Here is a 21630-nt window from a genome sequence, read left to right on the forward strand (position 1 = left end):
TGCCTCTTGCACGACAAGACAATGCAATATTAGCTGTGATCCTTGCAATGGAAGGCTATAGGATCTATTGGGAAGAGCACATCATAATTTACCACTGCACCATTCTTAAATACCTGTATATCATTCTGAGCCAAAGCTTTTCAAATCAATCCCTAGAAGGCATTTTTATCCAAGAGGTCATGAGTTCGAAGCCAGTCTGGGTCTGAGTAAGCTCCTGACCATTAATAGTTTAAGCTTGCTGTTGACCTATGCAGCCCGAAAGACAGTTGCATCTGTCGAGTGGGAAATTTAGGTACCACTTTATGCGGGGAGGCTAATTTAACAAATTTGCGAAACCATAAAGCGGGTCTGAGTAAGCTCTCTACCATTAATAGTCTAGCTTGCTGCTGACCTAGGCAACCCGAAAGACAGTTGCATCTGTCGAGTAGGAAATTTAGGTACCACTTTATGCGGGGAGGCTAATTTAATGAATTTACAACACTATAAAACCTTCCAGCAGCGTGCAGAAGAATGAGGAAGTACTCCATCAAGGATTCAGTGTCACAAGTGGACAGTGAAGCAGCAGCCGGAATTAAGCATACCTTTTTGAAGCTGGATAATGTTAAAATTCCCTCTGTGTCGGTCTATATATGTCGTCTAATGGCATTGAATGTTTGCCATGTATATATGTGCATTGTGATCCGTCCTGAGACCCCTTCGGGGTGAGAAGGACGGAATATAAATACTGTAAATAAATATACAATTATCCATAATCTCTCGAGAAATGGTGTGCATATTCCTATTGGATCTTGGGAATGTCACGCTTTTGGTCCACAACTTCTGGAGTTCTTGGCTGGCAAGGGAACTTTGTGGGTTTTTAGTTTCTCCAGCTCTGGTTTTACATTCCATTCCAGTCTTTCCTTGCCCAAAAGCATCTTTTTCTAAAGTTATTTAGACCATTCAAAGACCGATCGCCGACACAGCCCATCAAAGTCACTAGCCAAAGGGCAAGAGAAAACCATTCCAAGCTTCTGAATTAGCAGCGCTAGGAAAGTTACTTTGGGGGCTATAACGCCGAAAATCCCAATTAATATGTTGCCCAGGAGTTCTGGCAGCTGTAGTTGAGAAAAGTAACTTTCCCCAGCTCTGCCCTTATGAAGAATAGACCGTACCAAAGACACATTAATGCGCCTCTTTCCTCCAAGCAAGGACATTTTGAGAGGTAAGTTGGCTTCCACAAGCAGAGACCAAAAAAACAAAACTTCCACAGGAGACAGATATGTAGCAACGTAGCTTATGTTTACTGCAGATTAGCCCAGCTGTCCAAAGCGATTGAGGTCTAATGGCAGAATGGTATCGGCAATCCCACAGCCACTTAGGAAGAAATCCATCCCAGTACTACCTTGAGGGCACCAACTGGAGAGGTCACACAACCATGTGGAAGGGCTGGCTTGCCAAGAGATGTCAAACATTGACCACAAGGCAGATAATCAACCCAGTTTTCTCTTTGCTGCACACAGATCGGAAGCAGGAGCCAAATTTGCTGCCAAAATAGTCATCATTCCGCAGAGCAGAGTGCCTTCCCCAACCACGTTCCCTCCAGCTACCACTGGACCACAACCTTTATCATCTTCGATAATGCAGAGTGTCCACAACATGGCAGAAAACAAACCGAAAGAAAGGTCTAAAAGGAAAGGGAATAAAAATTCAGGAAACTGTCTACTCCAGATCCAGTGGATACCGTATATACTCACGAATAAGCCGACCCGAATATAATTGGAGGGGAAAACTCTACTCATGAGTAGGTAAAGGTTTCCCCTGACGTTAAGTCCAGTCATGTCTGGCTCTGGGGTTGGTGCTCATCTCCATTTCTAAGCCGAAGAGCCGGCGTTGTCCATAGACACCTCCAAGGTCATGTGGCCGGCATGACTGCATGAAGCGCCGTTACCTTTGTCAGAGTAATTCGCAGCGTAGCAGCAGTTGTATGTTGTCAATGGAGCGCAGAATGAAGAGACGTCAGATACGATGTTAAAAATATATACAAAGCTTTACTGTACAAGACAAAACAGAATTGCAGACAAACACAGGCTTGGCTTTCACTCTAGGCAGACACAAACTCAGAACAGAGCAAGATCTCAACTAACGCAATCAGTAATGTACAAACACACTTGAGTCTGGATACTCCCCAGACACATCAAGGTCAACACAGCTTCTCTTCATTAACTCTTTACAGACTATAGCATACTCTGGATGATGCAATACATGCAATACATGCTAGACACAAATTTCATTTAAACACTACCAATACACAAATCCCACATTAACAACCTTCCCGCCGGAGCGGTACCTATTGATCTACTCACATTTGCATGTTTTCGAACTGCTAGGTTGGCAGGAGCTGGAGCTAACAGCGGGCGCTCAAGCCGCTCCTGGGATTGTAGTCTACCTAAAATGAAACATTTGCTCATCTATCCTTTTCAGCCTTTCCTTCCCCAAAGATATGAATCTAAAGTGCATAAATTGTGTGTTTCAGCCTGATGTCAACAACCTGGAAACACAACCAGGCAGGTAGGAGTTATTTGGCACCTGAACACAAGGTTGTGTTGTAGCTCAGCAGCAGTCACAACATTCAGCAGCCAGCTTCGTAGATCAACATGGCTTCGTGGGAAGCAGAAATTTCAGGGAAGACGTAATGCTTTCATGTCTGTTTATTGGGAGCTAACGGACACTCTGATTTCAGTTCAGGCAACGCGGCTTTAAAGTATAGCCAGGCCTAGGTTCTCTAGTTCCTTTATGAAACTTGTCTCCGCTGGTTTGCTTTTAATTACTCTGATTTTATCTGCTTGGATTTTAATGTATTGTCCATTATTTTATTTTGTGTATCGTTGAAATGTTTTAAGTTTTGTCAAATATGTTGTGTCGTTGTTTCGGGCTTGTCCCTGTTGTGAGCCGCCCCGAGTCCCTTCGGGGAGATGGGGCGGGATATAAAAATAAAGTTATTATTATTATTATTATTCCTGTTTCAAACCTTTTGGTTTTGGGATTCAAGCATTCTGAAAGTTTTTCATGTTCTTGTTTTGTATTCTTGTTCCAGTTTTGCTTATGGATTTAAGCTCTCTTTGTATTTTGGGACTATCTTTGGACTGTCTTGCTTTTGGATTTACAAGAGACAATTGATTGCTGACTTTTCCTTATCCCTGCTTTTTACTATATATATTTTGTGTGCTGTTTACAATAAACTGTTTGCCTCTACTCTGGACCCTTGTGTGATGCTATGGTCATAGGTAACTTCAGGCCTGGGATGCAACAGGTTGTGTCCAATGCTTCTCAAAGTGTTTCCGCCCGCTTTGTAGTTTTGTTTTCGTACTCCAAGTTATCAAAAGTTTCATCTGACAGACAGACAAATACTTCAGGGAAGCAAGGACAGGAGAAAGCAACTAAATATCTTTTAAAAACCGTAATAAACACTTTGCACAGATTAGAAGTGTTAAAAAATAATCAAAGGGCTGGAAAATTATCTCCTCCCCAAACCCCAGTAGAGTTTAATTACATGGAAAGTTTATCTTTTTCATTTCATTTAGGGCCAGGAAGAGGCTGTCAGAAATCCCAGTTTAATCAAAGCGAGCTTCTACAGCCCCTTGGAGGAGTCTCGTTCTTCAAAGCCAAAAAGTGAAAAAAAATGAATGCGGGCATATTACTGGGGACCTTACCAAGCTTTGCAAATAAATAATTGAAAAAAAAAAACAGTGACTAGTAGTGATGGGGAGAAAGACCCCAAGGATAAAGTTGCTTCGTCATCCTATCCTCATCCTGTTGGCAGCGTTCTTACAGGTGGCAGAAAACCAGGAGCCTAGAGCACCGGGAAAGTTATATTTCAGAAGCAATATAATGCGTAGAAACAAAAATGACTTTTTTTGGTGTACTGAGTAATATTTTCCACCTTTTTGAAAAAAAATGTTGTTGGTATGAAGAGAACGCTCGTCTAGATAAATCTTTTGTCTGGCTGCGGATGGCTCTTCTTTGTTCAACACAATAAAGTCAGGGCTGAACTGATTTCTTGCACGAGCCTGAAAGGAGAGGCAGCAAATCTAGTTATTTGGCCTCTGTAGCATCCTAGAGTCTCCCATTCAAATAGACTTGGAGTTATTTGTTTATTGTGTCAGAAGCAAATTGAGAATACAGTTATAATGTATAAAAAAACACAAACAAAAGTTTAAAACTTGGCATTGTACTACATTTCCTTTGACCAGAAGCTGGCCACTCGAAGTGCCAAACTTTTTTCAATCAGGGACCACGCTCCAACATTAGTACCAAAAGGGTTACGAATCAGTTTTTGGTCAACTTTAGATTCAGTTTGGTTATTTGGGGTGCTGATTCAGAACATTGCATTGGATAGACCACATCACTTCTAGATTCCCATACAGTACATATGCCATCCAGTAGTCACCATCTGCTCACCCACATATTTGGGTTTTGATATAATCCTGTATATGGCGTTGGCTTAGATTCTTGGCTTAATTGTCTTGATGTCCTGGCAATGCACTTATTTCAAAGTTTTAAAGTTTTAGAAGTTTTAGATGTTTTTAATTTCCCGACCCTGAGACCTGATGTGTTGGTGCGGGACTATGTCCCTCTTTTTATGCGCTGGTCATTGACCATAATAAGGTGAACTTGAATATATTTAATCGTCTAGAGCTGATGTGGTCTATCCAATGCAATTTCTGAATCAGCACCCCAAATAACTCCAGGAATAGGCCTAAAAATGAAGACACCAAGGCGCCACATGGAATGGCTCCACTCGGAGGGAAGGAGGAGGAGGAGAAGCAGCAGACAGGAGGCTTGTTGTCACATCTTTCATGGGTAGTTAGACCGGTTTCACGAGACCGGTCGTTCTCGTTGCAACGGTGTAGTAACAGTGAGGCCACGGACCATATTTTAGTTCTTGGGGACCACAGGTTGGGAACCACTGCATACTGAGTCCAACGTTCTAACTTCTACCCAGCATCAGCTTTATTCTAAACTGGATGAAACTCGATATTCATAATGGTTTATTTTCTTGTACTATCGCTCCACGGGATTCCGACTACGCAGGAAGATAATGGTAGAAAGAGGGAAACCCTTGGAGTGAAGAGGGGAGGTGTAAGGAGAAAAAAAGCAAACACCTAAACAGTCAACCCTTTCAATGAAGTTGGTATCTGTGGTCCACACAGAGATCACACCAAACCCGTAAATCTGCCCTTTCAATTCGCTTCAAGCTGCTTCTTCAATCTATTCCATCCCTGCTCTCTGAACCTTTCATTTCCAATAAGTTCGCCCTAATTCAGAACAGGCAAGGAGGTTGGCGGGCCATGCCTCTCTCTCCCGTCCTCAAGGCTGCACAATGACATATCTTTCTTTCAAAAAGAGAAGGGGGGAAAAAGGTTTCGAGGAATAAATCTCGCTGCTCCTTTCCACCACGGGCACATTATTTACCTGAATTCCATCAGGAGCACAACACAGATATATAATCAAGGAACCCGGGCCAGAGCTGAAGAACGCTTTAGCAAAACCATTTGCGATGCCATGCCGGATCTGAAGCATTTCCATTGTAATGAAATAAAAAAAAAACACTCTTTGTCAATTGATACCAGCTGAGCCAGAAAGCTGGTGCTTGAAGACTCTATTGAGATTGACATCAAACAAAGAAAAATCAGAGCAGTCATCAGGAGGCCATCGCCCATTCCAGCAATTTCAAACAAGTGTCCCTTTGCAGCAAAGTGTAAGCATATAAATGAAATGGCGCAGGACATGAATGACACAAATCCACTTCCCAAGCAACATTGATCTACCAATATCGAACTCAGCCCCAATGTCCAGGACAGTATTTTCACAGGCATTGCTTAAAAAAGGACATCTTTGACTGGCAGAGCTGGTGTCGTGAGGTGTGCGTGTCAGACTATGGTTCCCAGTGACCTGGGTTCAAAACCCTTTTGAGTCACGGAAAACCAGTGTGTGACCTCGGAAGAGCTGCAGATTCAGTCAGACATAGCAACAGCAGATAAGGAATCAAGAGCTGAGTGATAAAGAGGGTTCTCATGAGAAACCGCCTGCAAATACGGAGATCAACAAAGGTCTTTGTTTACAAATCAGAGCTGAAAATAGATTGTGTCATTCAGAGAAATTACGTGGGAAACTTGTGAAAGAAATTCACGGGAAATGGAATGATTTCATGAGTGTCTATTAAGCTACAAGTTTACCTTAAGGTCAGTTCAGGCAACACTGCGTTAGAGTGAGAAGCTAAGCCTGGGTTCTCCTGTTCCTGGTTGAAGTCAAGCTTTGATTTTGGATTTAATATATCCTGGAAGTTTTCTATGTTCCTGTTCATGTGCTCTTGTTCAAGTTAGATTGTGTCATTCAGAGAGATTACATGGGAAAGTTGGGAAAGAAATTCACAGGAATGGAATGATTTCATAGGTGTCTATTAAGCTACAAGTTGTTTACCTTAAGGTCAGTTCAGGCAACACTGTGTTAGAGTGAGAAGCTAAGCCTGGGTTCTCCTGTTCTTGGTTGAAGGTAACCTTTGATTTTGGATTTAATATATCCTGGAAGTGTTCTATGTTCCTGTTCATGTGCTCTTGTTCAAGTTAGATTGTGTCATTCAGAGAGATTACATGGGAAAGTTGGGAAAGAAATTCACGGGAAATGGAATGATTTCATGGGTGTCTATTAAGCTACAAGTTTACCTTAAGGTCGTTCAGGCAACGCTGTGTTAGAGTGAGAAGCTAAGCCTGAGTTCTCTTGTTTTTGGTTCCAAAGTCAAGCTTTGATTTTGGATTTAACATATCCTGGAAGTTTTCTAGGTTCCTGTCCATGTGCTCTTGTTGAAGTTTTATTAGTTATACCTTCCTGATTGTGGACTTATGCTGTATCTGTGATTCCTGGACTTTATCACCTCTGGAAATTTATGAGACATTTGGATTATTGTTTGGTTATCACTTTTTGCGAAACCTTTTTGGATTATATATCTTCCTTTCTTATGCCTGATTTTAATATGCTTTTTATATGTTTTTGATGATAAGGTATTTGATTATATTCCTGGACTCTTCTGTGGTGGTCACGGGTGTTTCCACATCTTGAGCGCAACATCCATGCCCAAACCTTAGTGTTATCAGACAATCTATTGAAAGCAGATTCGTTGTTGTGGGTTGAGGCTGACAGAAAGAGAACAGTGAGGCTCAAAAACGCCAATAGAGAAGTGGGAGTGAAGAGTGAATCAAATAAATATGTTTCTTTCCAAAGTCATTATCACACCATTATAGTGATTTAATGTTCTTCAAACGCAAGGAACAATCAAAAGGCAAGATAAAGGGAGCCGTGGACTCCTGGTATTCTTCTCCTTAAAACTACAGTAACTGGGGAAATTTAGCTTGGCTTTTTTCTACAAACAGCAGGAAGCCAAGACAGCAGGCTCTTAAAAGCTATCTGAGGACAGGTTTACTGGGGGGAAGGAAAGAAAAACGATAACAGCATCGGGCGGATGTTTAGGCAACAAAACCCCTACACACAAGCCTTATTTAGCAATTCATCTATTAAACAAAAGAAGCACTTTGCAAAAAAATTAAACACGAGCCAGAATCCCAGCCTGTGCATATTTTTCACGCCAAAATTAATTAGAGTATACAGTAATGGTAACTGTACATTCAAATGTATTAAATATGGGGAGGGGGACTGGGGTCGCTGGCCAAAGGTGTGGGTAAGCAGTCCAGCCCCCCACCCCGAACTCTAACCCACGGAAGGGGAAAGAGGGGAGAAACCTCGGCACAGCCTGAAATAGCAAAAGAGAATTTCTCCCCTCTCTGTAAACACTGTGCAAGGTCCATCCTGCCTCACTTCCTCCACTGATAGCCCTGCTGGATGAAGGATTCTGGGAATGAAAAGTAATGCCTCCACCTTCGTGACTTGGGTTTGGATGGGAATATTTTAATAAATCAATCGCAGAAATAATCCTTAGAATGTGCTCTTCAACTACCACTATTCGCTTTTCCACACAATCACCAGACAATTGGATACATTTCTGCCAACAATGAACAAGTTTTCTGAAGCCGTCACGGAAGAAGTCGACACTCTGTTTCCGCAACTGGCGTCTCGCAGGACCCATCGTGCACAGATCTTCCGATAGCCAAGCAAAGCAATAATGTGACCCACACGTTCTTGTGAAATGCTGTTTATGCTTGAAATTTCTCTCTGAGTGATAGGACGATCGTCCTGAATCAATCTGTCAACCTTTTGCTTGTGAAACTCAGTGGTTGCTGTCACAGGACGTCCAACACTTTGTTTGTCACTCAAGCCAGATGTTCCCACTTCAACATCTTTAAACTTACTCGTCCAACAACGCAGAGGACTCACATCAACACAATCACCATAAACAGCGTGCATTCTCTGATGAATCTCCTTTGGGGTGACACCTTCTGCTGTCAAGAATTCAATGACTGCACGTTGCTTAAGTCGCATTGACCGACCGTCTGCGCAGGGTTCCATACTTCGCACTTTAACAACACAACCGTTCAATGCTAAGGCTTCCACGTCTGCGCAGGGTTCCATACTTCGCTCTTTAACAACACAACTATTCAATGCTAAGGCTTCCCTGTCTGAGCAGGGCTCCATACTTCGCACTTTAACAACACAACCATTCAATGCTAAGGCTTCCCCGTCTGTGCAGGGTTCCATACTTCGCTCTTTAACAACACAACTATTCAATGCTAAGGCTTCCCTGTCTGAGCAGGGCTCCATACTTCGCACTTTAACAACACAACCATTCAATGCTAAGGCTTCCCCGTCTGTGCAGGGTTCCATACTTCGCTCTTTAACAACACAACAGTTCAATTGCTAAGGCTTCCCCGTCTGCGCAGGATTCCATAATTTGCACTTTAACAACACAACTATTCAATACTAAGGCTTCCCTGTCTGCGCAGGGTTCCATACTTGGCACTTTAACAACACAACCGTTCAATGCTAAGGCTTCCCCGTCTGCGCAGGATTCCCCTACTTCACACTTTAACAACACAACCATTCAATGCTAAGGCTTCCCGCCAGATGGAACTAACTGTAGAGAAGAGTCTACTGAACAAGCCAGGACCTGCCACAGACCAGGACTGCCATCTGTTGAGGAGTTACGAAGGTGGAGGCATTACTTTTCATTCAACCCTCATAGTCTCCAACATAACTTTTTGCAAATTCTGACATGACTAGACTTAATGTCTGGGGGAAACCTTTACCCTACATGAGTCTATTTCCATAATCCAGTTCAAAGCTGATAATCTGAATTTTATATGGCAGTGCAGAAAGGGCCTCAGACACCACATCCTCCCCCTGGCCCCTTCTACACTGCCATACAAAATCCAGTTGGATTATCCAGTTGCACTGCTTTCAATAGTGCATTAAACAATACTGGTTGGTATCATGAAAACTGCCACTGTCCACTAGCTAAGACAAAGAAACTATGCGAGAAAGTATTGGAAAACCAAGTTACGTTGTGCGGAGTTAGCAAATAAAAGAGCACAACAGCAGAACACCCATTGATTTTAGTCTGAATTAATAATTGGGGTTGTATGCTTCCCTTAAGAGGAGTTTAAACCAGATTATTTTATTGTAGGACTAGCTTGGGGAACCAGCAATACCCGGTGAGGTTCAATGTGCTCTCTGACTGTAAGGTAAACTACAACTCCCACTATGGTGAGTCAGTCCCATCAAACGCCTCCAGTAAGTTGAGTTCACAATGATCTCTGGATCTAGGTGAACTACAACTCCCCCAAATTCTCTGTGCCAAGTTTGGACCAGGTCCATTATTCATTGGAGGTCAGTTTCTCTGGATGTGGTTGAACTACAACTCCCAGAAAGGAAAGTCAGTTTCCCCCAAACCCATCTGTTGAAATTGTCCACGTGTTTCAGGATTTTGTGTAGCCTGACATGCTGGTTATTAAAGTGGTCCAGCATTTTTGTGTTCTCAAATAATATGCCGTGTCCAAATTGGAAAAGGAGGAAACCATGAAAATGAGCAAAATCTGGCTACCAATATTTAAAACATTCCAAAATCAAGACAGTAAATAAAGAACAATACTAAAAGAAAAACAAGGGAATTCCAGACAGGAAATAATCAGAGCCAGCTAACACCTCCCAACAAAGGATTCAGCCAGGAAGGAAACAGCCAGGCTTTGAAGCTAAACGCTAATCAAGGTGGCCAATGATAATATTCACACTTGCCTCCAACAGACAAAGAGTTCTTTCTCCCAATCTGGAGATCTATAAACCCCACTTGCCTACTTTCCAACAAACTTCACAACCTCTGAGGATGCCTGCCATAGATGTGGGCAAAATGTCAGGAGAGAATGCTTCTGGAACATGGCCATACAGCCCGGAAAACACACAACGACCCTGTGATCCCGGCCATGAAAGCCTTCGACAACACAAATATATTTTTTTCTCCTTCGTTATCATTTGATGAAAGACCACAGTGATTTTCAAGGTTATTGATAAGTGCGCAGAAGCTCTCATGATTAAGTGTAGTGTATTGTAGCATCTGCAAAAGCAGGCAGGCTCAACAGACAGAGCGGGCGGGAAATTGACATTCATTATACAACACAATCCCGACTTACACAAAAGAACAGCACAACATTTGGACGAGGCACAGAGAATCCTGTACAGGCACCACTCGGATGTAAACAGTCCTTGACTTCACTCTTAGGTGCATCAATAAACCAACGTTTATATTCTCAGCAGTTCACATTTCGTTGTAATGGGGAGCGGGTTGGCACACATACACACTGAGAGAGGATAAAAGGGAAAAACATAAGCCCAATATAACCTTTGCTGAAAAAAATCATCATCATTATTTTTTTTATTATTTTTATTATTATTATTATTATTATTATTATTATTATTAGATACACAACGAGATTAGTACACAGCAAACAAGATCACTCTGCTGGCTGTTGTGTTGAATCACACACCAGACACTTCCCAAGTGTCTAGGACTATCAGAGGTATTATTATTATTATTATTATTATTATTATTATTATTATTATTATTATTATGATACACAATGAGATTAGTACACAGCAAACAAGATCACTCTGCTGGCTGTTGTATTGAATCACACGCCAGACACTTCCCAAGTGTCTATGACTATGTGAGGTATTATTATTATTATTATTATTATTATTATTATTATTATTATTATTATTATTAGATACACAACGAGATTATTACACAGCAAACAAGATCACTCTGCTGGCTGTTGTATTGAATCACACGCCAGACACTTCCCAAGTGTCTAGGACTATGTGAGGTACTATTATTATTATTATTATTATTATTATTAGATACACAACGAGATTAGTACACAGCAAACAAGATCTCTCTGCAAGCTATTGTATTGAATCACACGCCAGACACTTCCCAAGTGTCTAGGACTATGTGAGCTATTATTATTATTATTATTATTATTATTATTATTATTATTATTTGTATCCCGCTTTATCTCTCTAAAAATAGAGACCCAACGCAGCTCACAATCCAACCAAAACAATATCATTTAAAACCCTAAAAATATACAAACATTATGGAGCCCACAGTGGGTTAAACTTGCTGACCGAAAGGTCGGGGTTTGAATCCAGGGAGCAGGGTGAGCTCCCGCTGTTAGCCCTAGCTTCTGCCAACCTAGCAGTTTGAACAACAAAAACAAACAACAAAACTTTATATACTGCTCTATCTCCCATAGGGACTCAGGGCGGTTTACGCATGGTAAACATGCAAATGTGAGTAGATCAATAGGTACTGCTCCGGCAGGATGGTAACTCCACTCCATGCAGTCATGCCAATGGCCACATGACCTAGGAGGTGTCTATGGACAACGCCGGCTCTTCGGCTTAGACATGGAGATGAGCACGGACACGACCGGACTTAATGTCAGGGGAAAACCTTTACTTATGCAAACATTAAAATGTAATTAAATGTAAATAGTACTAAAAAATAAACAACTGAAGCCCTTAAATTAAAAACCTATGCATACAGCAAAAACCACAGTACAGTAGAGTCTCACTTATCCAAGCTAAACGGGCCAGCAGAACCTTGGATAATAAGGAGGGATTAAGGAAAAGCCTATTAAACATCAAATTAGGTTATGATTTTACAAATTAAGCACCAAAACATCATGTTATACAACAAATTGGACAGAAAAAGTAGTTCAATACGCAGTAATGCTATGTAGTAATTACTGTATTTACGAATGTAGCACCAAAATGTCACGATATATTGAAAACATTGACTAGAAAAATGGCTTGGATTATTCAGAGGCTTGGATAAGTGAGACTCTACTGTACGTCCATTGTGACTAACAGGAGCCACTGACCGATCCAGCCTAGAATTTACGAAATCACACACAAACACACTTTTGACAACATCCAAACAAACAGTCCACTAATGGCAATCTCAAATCTATTCAAAGCCAAACAAAAATGCCTTACTCGAGTGTCCAGGGTGAATTTTGATCTCTATTTGTATAGGAAAGGACTTGAGAGAGAGACAGCAAATGGTACCCATCAGTAAGACCAAGGAAAGCTTTTGTAAACAGTGCAGACCGAAGCTTGATTTCAAAGGCTTTTGGCAAGAAGGGAAAGCAAGAGCAAGGGAGAAAGGGAGACAGAAAAGCACCCACACTTGGGACTGTAATCCCATCTACTACGGGCTTCAGAACGTAACCTCCGACAGATCTCCCACAAAGAAATGTGCCAACCCAAACCCTGCCAGTCACAGGCATCACATGGCAAAACCTTCAACTCGATAGAAAATTGGGGTTGCATTGTTTGAACGCACCCTCATAATAAAAGCCAACAATCTATATATATAAAAGAGTGATGGCATCAGGGCAGCGGACAAAACAACAAAACTACAGGCCCCCCAACCTCAAAATTTGACAACACAACCCATCATCCACGCCTCTAGGTTGATACAACAAAAAGAAAAGAAAAACAAAGTCCTAATGAGAGGGAGAGGAATAATTGTTTTTATCCAATTGCTGCCAGTTACAAGGCTAAGTTCCACCCACTTGGTCTCCTAGCAACCCACTCAGCCCAGGGGACAGGCACAAGAGTTTGGAGACCCCCCTAAGGGCCATCCAGCCGAACAGGACACAATCCAAGCATTCACAACACATGGACAACATATAAATACTATACAATACTACACAGGGACATAGACCCCCCTCTACCCTCACCACTTTCACAGTACACAAACAACCAAATGCATACTAAACATAAAGACAACCATACAACAGACATTAAATACCACCACTACCTCAACAAGTTCTCACCAACACCACCAGACAACGCCACAGCAACGCGTGGCCGGGCATAGCTAGTATATATATATAGTAAACAAGCATATTTGAGCATACTGTCCTGTCCTTAATGCACTTCTTTAGCATGTGCAGGGACCCTTTTCCATGGGAAGAGTGAGTTTCAGAGGAACTCATTTGCTTAAGAAAAACCCAAACCAGGTTGCCACGAGTCAAAAACTCACCAGAGGGCTCGCACATGTACGTGTGTGTGTGTGTGTACCATATATACAGTAGAGTCTCGCTTATCCAACATAAACGGGACAGCAGAACGTTGGATAAGCAAAAATGTTGGATAATAATGGAGGAATTAAGGAAAAGCCTATTCAACGTCAAATTATGTTATGGTTTTACAAATTGGGCACCCAAACATCATGTTTTGCAACAAATTGACAGAGAAAGCAGTTCAATACATAGTAATGTTATTAGAACCAAAACGTTGCGATTTATTGGAAACATTGACTACAAAAACATTGACTGCAAAAAGATAGACTGCATTGGATAATATAGAACATTGGATGAGTGAAGGCTGGATAAACGAGACTCTACTGTACTGTATGTACAAATTTAGATCCAAAGCATCACAATGTATTAAAAACATGGACAACAAAAACATATACTAAAAGGGAGACTGCGTTGGATAATACAGAATTTTGGATGAACGAAGGTTGGATAAGCAAGACTCTACTGCACTGTATGTACGAATTTAGAACCAAAGCATCGCAATGTATTGAGAACATGGACTACAAAAACATTGGCTACTAAAAGGGAGACTGCGTTGGATAATACAGAATTTTGGATGAACGAAGGTTGGATAAGCGAGACTCTACTGCACTGTATGTACGAATTTAGAACCAAAGCATCGCAATGTATTGAGAACATGGACTACAAAAACATTGGCTACTAAAAGGGAGACTGCGTTGGATAATACAGAATTTTGGATGAACGAAGGTTGGATAAGCGAGACTCTACTGCACTGTATGTACGAATTTAGAACCAAAGCATCGCAATGTATTGAGAACATGGACTACAAAAACATTGGCTACTAAAAGGGAGACTGCGTTGGATAATACAGAATTTTGGATGAACAAAGGTTGGATAAGCAAGACTCTACTGCACTGTATGTACGAATTTAGAACCAAAGCATCGCAATGTATTGAGAACATGGACTACAAAAACATTGACTACTAAAAGGGATAACATGGAACATTGGATGAGCAAAGGTTGGATAAGCAAGACTACTGTACGAACAAGATCGGTTCTGTAGGTCTGGTCTGAAGTAAATCGGAACAGGGATATTTTAAAAGTAAATCCATCCAAAACTATATATTTTTTAGCTTTGGATAGCATAGGGAAGAGTTAACGTGCCCGTAATGTTTCTATTCTTGTCCGTGCCCCTGTTGGGAAGATTCCACCTCACTTTCTGTCCTGGTGAGAATTGGATTTTGAAAAATATGGCATGGATTGGTGCTCAAACTTCGCCGGAGACTCCTTTCCCCCCATGATAATAACTCTTCCAGGAATGGATTTCCCTTCCTTCCAAGGGGGAGATTCTTAACTATGGCACCCACAGGCTCCGACTCCATCCCGTGCAACTAAGATCGCTCAGCGTGGCAGATAGTTTTCCCCGACACGCCACAAAAAGGAAGAAGAAAAGCTTGCTCGTATTTCTTACGAGGGGAAGGGAGAGGAACAGGGCTCTTCTATTGAACACGTCAAGCAGGGAAATGCACACAACCCTCTCTTCATGCTGCAATATCTCAAGCAAATGCACCATGTTCCCGAAACACTACGAGGAAAGTAACTTAAGTAGTGACGCTGAACTAAGTTTTCGAGGAGCAAGACACACTTGAATGGGACAACTACAAAACAGAAACATGAACAATGATGGGCAACCTTTTGCGCTTGGTGTGTCAAAATTCACCAAAAAAAAAACCTAGCATGACTTGGGTGGTGTGTCACTTTGAGAGAAAAAAGTTTAAATAACAAAAATATATAATTGTAATATATAACTGTATTTAATAAATCAAAAACTATTTACTACGATGATTTCCATGTACAACAATCTATGGTACCTCTTGCAGTTTCCACGCTGATTTCTCTCTATTCTAGTTTCAATGTAGTCATGAATAATAGATAATATAATAATAATATAATAGTAACAATATGATAATATACTACAATAATAATAGACTAATATATATATGTATGTATGTATGTATGTAATGTGCATAATTCCCATGGAGTAAACAACAAAACCAGTGGACCAAATCACACCAAATTTGGCCACATAATACATAGTCATCCAAGCGTGTCAGCAAAAATGGCTAGATGTGTCAGTGCTGACACGTGTGTCATAGGTTGGCCATCACTGACTTAGAATCAAAAAATCCTAGAGTTGGAAGAGACCACTTGAGTATCCAGTCCAATCCCATTCTGCTATATGAGAAAAGAACCATCAAAGCACTCCCAACAGATGACTATCCATCCTGTTGAAAAGCCTCCAAAGAAGGAGCCTCCACCGGACTCCAATGCAGAGAGTTCCGCTGTTGAACAGCTCTTCTTACATTGTTGAAAGCTTTCATGGCCAGAATCACAGGGCTGTTGTGTGTTTTCCGAGAATGTTCCAGGAGCATTCTCTCCTGACGTTTCGCCCACATCTATGGCACATCTATATATACCTCACAACCTATAATATAATATATTGTATGTATATACAGTAGAGTCTCACTTATCCAACACTCACTTATCCAACGTTCTGGATTATCCAAGGCATTTTTGTAGTCCATGTTTTCAATACATTGTGATATTTTGGTGCTAAATTCGTAAATACAGTAATTACAACATAACATTACTGTGTACTGAATGGCTTTTTCTGTCAAATTTGTTGTATAACATGATGTTTTAGTGCTTCATTTGTAAAATCATAACCTAATTTGATGTTTAATAGGCTTCTCCTTAATCTCTCCTTGTTATCCAACATATTCGCTTATCCAATGTTCTGCCAGCCCGTTTATGTTGGATAAGTGAGACTCTACTGTATATATACTTGTAAACTGCCCTGAGTCCCCTTCGGGGTGAGAAGGGCGGGATAGAAATGTCGGTAATAAATAAATAAATAAATAAACCTCTGAGGATGCCTGCCATAGATGTGGGCAAAACGTCAGGAGAGAATGCTTCTGGAACATGGCCAGACAGCCCGGAAAACACATAAAAGCTCTTCTTGCGGTCAGGAAGCTCTTCCTAATGTTCAGGTGGAATCTCCTTTCCTGGAATTTGAACCCACGTCTCCATTGAATCCTAGTTTCCAGGACAGCACTCTCTCTTCCTTATAAAATCCTTTCAAATATGTAAACACAGCTCTCGTGTCTCCTTTTCTCACCCTTCTCTCTCTCTTTTCCAAGCTAAACAGCTCCGGCTATTGAAGCCGCTCCTCTCCATGCCTTGGAGCATTTTAATCTAAAACATATCCAAGCTATATTCCTCACTGAGGACTAACAGCGTGCCAAGCCAATGAAAGCATTTTGTATGAAGCGGCAGTTTGCTTTTCTCCAGCCACTGCCCTGAGCAGATCTTACACATGCCTTTCATTCATTCATAAAGACGGTTTCGAAGTAACATCCTCTATGCTGCCAAGGTTGTTTTTCACTACTTCAGCATTCCTTTCGAGAGAGAATCCCTTTCCGTCTAGCAATACAGATGCCAGCATGAGTTCCTAGTCTCAAGATCTTCTTCAGTATCCTGAGCATTTCAAGGGAGGAGAGGTTGCCTGTCTTCAGAGTTTCATCCAACGTGGCTCCTCGAAAAGCCAGTTGTCAATTTAGGTGGTGCCGTGGCTTTGAACTTTGCATTTGTTTTAATTTTTTTTTAACTGGGATTTTAAAAAAAAAACTGTTTTAATGTTCCTATGTTGAGCCCCTTTGGGGAGATAGGGCAGAATACTATTTTTACTATATTATTATTATTGCATATTATTATACTATTATTATTATATTATATATTATAGGAGCCCCCTTGTGCCAGCAAGACTGCTGACCGACAGATCGGCGGCTCGAATCCGGGGAGTGCGGTGAGCTCCCATCTGTCAGCTCCAGCTTCCCGTGCAAGGACATGAGAGAAACCTCCCACCGGGATGGTAAAACATTAAACATCCAAGCGTCCCCTGGGCAACATCCTTGCAGACAGCCAATTGTCTCACACCAGAAGCGACTTGCAGTTTCTCAAAAAAAATATTATATTATATATTATTATACTACATTATTATTATTGTTATATATTATTGTATTATTATTGTAATATATTATTATATTATTGTTATATATTATTATATTATTATTGTAATATATCATTATATCCTATTATTATACTATATTAATTATTACATATTTGAAATGGTTCTACTTATGCTTTTATGTTAAGCCACTTAATAGATATAATAACAACAACAATAATGTGGCAGAAGTCCATATATATACATATACATACAGATAGTATGTGTTCAACTGTCTTTTATAGACAATATTATTATTATTATTATACTATTATGATATTATATATATATATATATATATATATATTTGGAAAGCTTCTGCTGATGCTTTTATGTCAAGAGGTAACGTGGGGAATAAATAAATATAATAATACCAAAAATGTGGCAGAAGTCAACATATATACATCTATATATACAGATAGTCTGTGTTCAGTTGTCTTTGCTGCTTGTGTAAATGTGTAAATATTATTATTATGCTATTATATTATTATTATATTATTATACTATTGCATTATTATATTATTATTATACTAATATAATATTATAATTATGCTATTATATTATTATTATAAAAGGTAAAAAGGTAAAGGTTTCCACTAAGATATTATTATACTATTATACTAATATTATTATACTATTATTATATTATTATTATACTATTTTATTATTATTATTATTATTATTGTATTGTTATATTACTATACATATATATATATAGTGTAAATGTCAATGGGGTTGTTATCCTTTGGTTTAACATTACAGTAGAGTCTCACTTATCCAACACTCGCTTATCCAACGTTCTGGATTATCCAACGCATTTTTGTAGTCAATGTTTTCAATACATCATGATATTTTGGTGCTAAATTCGTAAATACAGTAATTACTACATAACATTACTGCATATTGAACTACTTTTTCTGTCAAATTTGTTGTATAACATGATGTTGTGGTGCTTAATTTGTAAAATCATAACCTAATTTGATGTTTAATAGGCTTCTCCTTAATGCCTCCTTATTATCCAACATATTCGCTTACCCAACGTTCTGCCGGCCCGTTTATGTTGGATAAGTGAGACTCTACTGTATTTTCTATGGTGATACTTGCCTCTCTCTATGTTGTAAGCCGCCCTGGAGAGATAGATAGATGGATAGATAAGGCGGGATAGATAGAAAGAAAGTCTCATTCATTCCCAGCTAGGTAGGAACTTCAAGGTAAAGGAAATGCCTGGCCATCTGTCGGGAGGGCTTCCGAGGGTGCTGAGGAGAATTCGCGCCTCCTATCGGAGCGGACTGAAGAGCATCTCCTCCTGCTGCCAAGCCCTGGCGGAAGGGCTCCAAACAAGCCGAGCGCGGGGCTTACCTTTGGCGACGAGCGCGGCCAAGGCGGCCAAGAGAAGGCGTCCGAGCGTGGGCATCTTGTCCGGCGGAGAGGGCTCCTGGTCGGCGGAGAGAAGAGCCCTCGTCGGAGTCCCTTCCAAAGGCGCGCCCCGAGGCCGCCTCCAGCGGGACTCCCGCCTGCTCTGAGCGCCGCCAGCTGCCTTTTATTAGGTCCCCAGGAAGGAAGGAAGGACGGAAGGAAGGAAGGAAGGGGCAGGAGCAAGGAAGTTTGCCTTGGCAGCAAGGCGCGAGGGCGGGAGGGGAGGCTGCGCCAGCCCCCAATTGCCAAAGGATGCCGGCGCCGCGTCCCCACAGCCGCCTCCTCCCGCCGCTCTTTGGAGCAACGCGCCTCTCCGGGCTCTCGTGCGAAAGGGGAGGGGCCTATGCAAATCTCCAGCAGGGAAGCCCCGCCTCTCTGAGTTCCCTATAAAAGAGATGGGGAATATGCAAATCCACAGCAGGGAAGCCCCGCCTCTCTGAGTTCCCTATAAAAGAGATTGGGAATATGCAAATTCACTGCAGGGAAGCCCCGCCTCTATGGGCTCTCTATTAAAAGAGATGAGGAATATGCAAATCTACAGCAGGAAAGCCCCGCCTTTCAGAGCTCCCTATAAAAGAGATGGGGAATATGCAAATCCACAGCAGGGAAGCCCCGCCTCTCTGAGTTCCCTATAAAAGTGAAGGGGAATATGCAAATCCGCAGCAGGGAAGCCCCGCCTCTATAGGCTCCCTAATAAAAGAGATGGGTAATATGCAAATTTTCAGCAGGGAAGCCCCGCCTCTATGGGCTCTCTATTAAAAGAGATGAGGAATTTGCAAATCTACAGCAGGGAAGCCCCGCCTCTCTGAGTTCCCTATAAAAGAGATTGGGAATATGCAAATCCACAGCAGGGAAGCCCCGCCTCTCTGAGTTCCCTATAAAAGAGATTGGGAATATGCAAATCCACAGCAGGGAAGCCCCGCCTCTCTGAGTTCCCTATAAAAGAGATTGGGAATATGCAAATCCACAGCAGGGAAGCCCCGCCTCTCTGAGTTCCCTATAAAAGAGATTGGGAATATGCAAATCCACAGCAGGGAAGCCCCGCCTCTCTGAGTTCCCTATAAAAGAGATGGGTAATATGCAAATCTACATCAGGGAAGCCCCGCCTCTATGGGCTCTCTATTAAAAGAGATATGGAATATGCAAATCCACAGCAAGGAAGCCCCGCCTCTCAGACCTCCCTAGTAAAAGAGTGTCGAATATGCAAATCTCCAGCCTCTCTGGGCTCCCTGGCAAAAGGGGAGGGGTATATGCAAAACTCCAGCAGGGAAGCCCCGCCTCTATGGGCTCCCTAATAAAAGAGATGGGTAATATGCAAATCTACAGCAGGGAAGCCCCGCCTCTCTGAGCTCCCTATAAAAGAGATGAGGAATATGCAAATCCATAGCAGGGAAGTCCCACCTCTCAGAGCTCCCTAGTAAAAGGAATGTGGAATATGCAAATCTCCAGCCTCTCTGGGCTCCCTGAAAAAGGGGGAGGGGCATATGCAAATCTCCATCAGGAAAGCCCCGCCTCTAATAAACAGAGGCACAACTCTGTGGCTGAAATGATTCATTGGAACTTATGCCTCAAGTACCACCTCCGAGCAGCAAAGAACTGGTGGGATCACAAACCTGCAAAAGTATTGGAAAATGAGCACGCAAAAATACTGTGGGACTTCCGAATCCAGACTTGACAAAGTTCTGGAACACAACACACCAGACATCACAGTTGTGGAAAAGAAAAAGGTTTGGATCATTGATGTCGCCATCCCAGGTGACAGTCGGATTGACGAAAAACAACAGGAAAAACTCAGCCGCTATCAGGACCTCAAGATTGAACTTCAAAGACTCTGGCAGAAACCAGTGCAGGTGGTCCCGGTGGTGATCGACACATTGGGTGCCATGCCAAAAGATCTCAGCTGGCATTTGGAAACAATAGACATTGACAAAATTACGATCTGCCAACTGCAAAAGGCCACCCGACTGGGATCTGCGCGCATCATCCGAAAATACATCACACAGTCCTAGACACTTGGGAAGTGTTCGACTTGTGATTTTGTGAAACGAAATCCAGCATGTCTATCTTGTTTGTGTCATACAATAATAATAATAATAATAATAATAATAATAATAATAATAATAATAATAATAATAATAATAATACATCACACAGTCCTAGACACTTGGGAAGTGTCCGACTTGTGATTTTGTGATACGAAACCCAGCATATCTATCTTGTTTGCTGTGTCATACAATAAAATAATAATAATAATAATAATAATAATAATAATAATAATACATCACACAGTCCTAGACACTTGGAAAGTGTTCGACTTGTGATTTTGTGATACGAAATCCAGCATATCTATCTTGTTTGCTGTGTCATAATAAACTAATAATAATAATAATAATTTATATTCCATCCTTCTCCCCAAGAAGACTCAGAGTGGATTACGGTATATAAACAAACAAAGGCAAACATTCAATGTCTTGTTACAATGAGACACAAATACACAAACAAAGGCAAAGGCTTCTCCTTTCATATCTGGCTTCTGGAGGCGGTGCTCATCTCTGGCTCTGGGGGAGGTCTTTGCCTCCATTTCCAAGTGCGTTG

At 41.3% G+C, this 21630-nt stretch overlaps 1 protein-coding gene across 2 annotated transcripts in view; it reads right to left on the minus strand.

Moving 5' to 3' along the window:
- Positions 1-19370, minus strand: part of tmem132d (transmembrane protein 132D) — a 230956-nt gene extending 211586 nt beyond the window's left edge. The window contains exon 1 of one of the 2 annotated variants that reach the window (XM_008113638.3): positions 18979-19370. In XM_008113638.3, the coding sequence (XP_008111845.1) occupies positions 18979-19033 (55 nt within the window). In that variant the 5' untranslated portion in view covers positions 19034-19370. The remainder of the gene's footprint in view (positions 1-18978) is intronic. The other variant, XM_008113639.3, reaches the window with a different exon arrangement.
- Between the last annotated feature and the right edge of the window lie 2260 nt (positions 19371-21630).

The sequence above is a fragment of the Anolis carolinensis genome, chromosome X, assembly GCF_035594765.1.
Source record: "Anolis carolinensis isolate JA03-04 chromosome X, rAnoCar3.1.pri, whole genome shotgun sequence".
Classification (NCBI taxonomy): domain Eukaryota; kingdom Metazoa; phylum Chordata; class Lepidosauria; order Squamata; family Dactyloidae; genus Anolis; species Anolis carolinensis.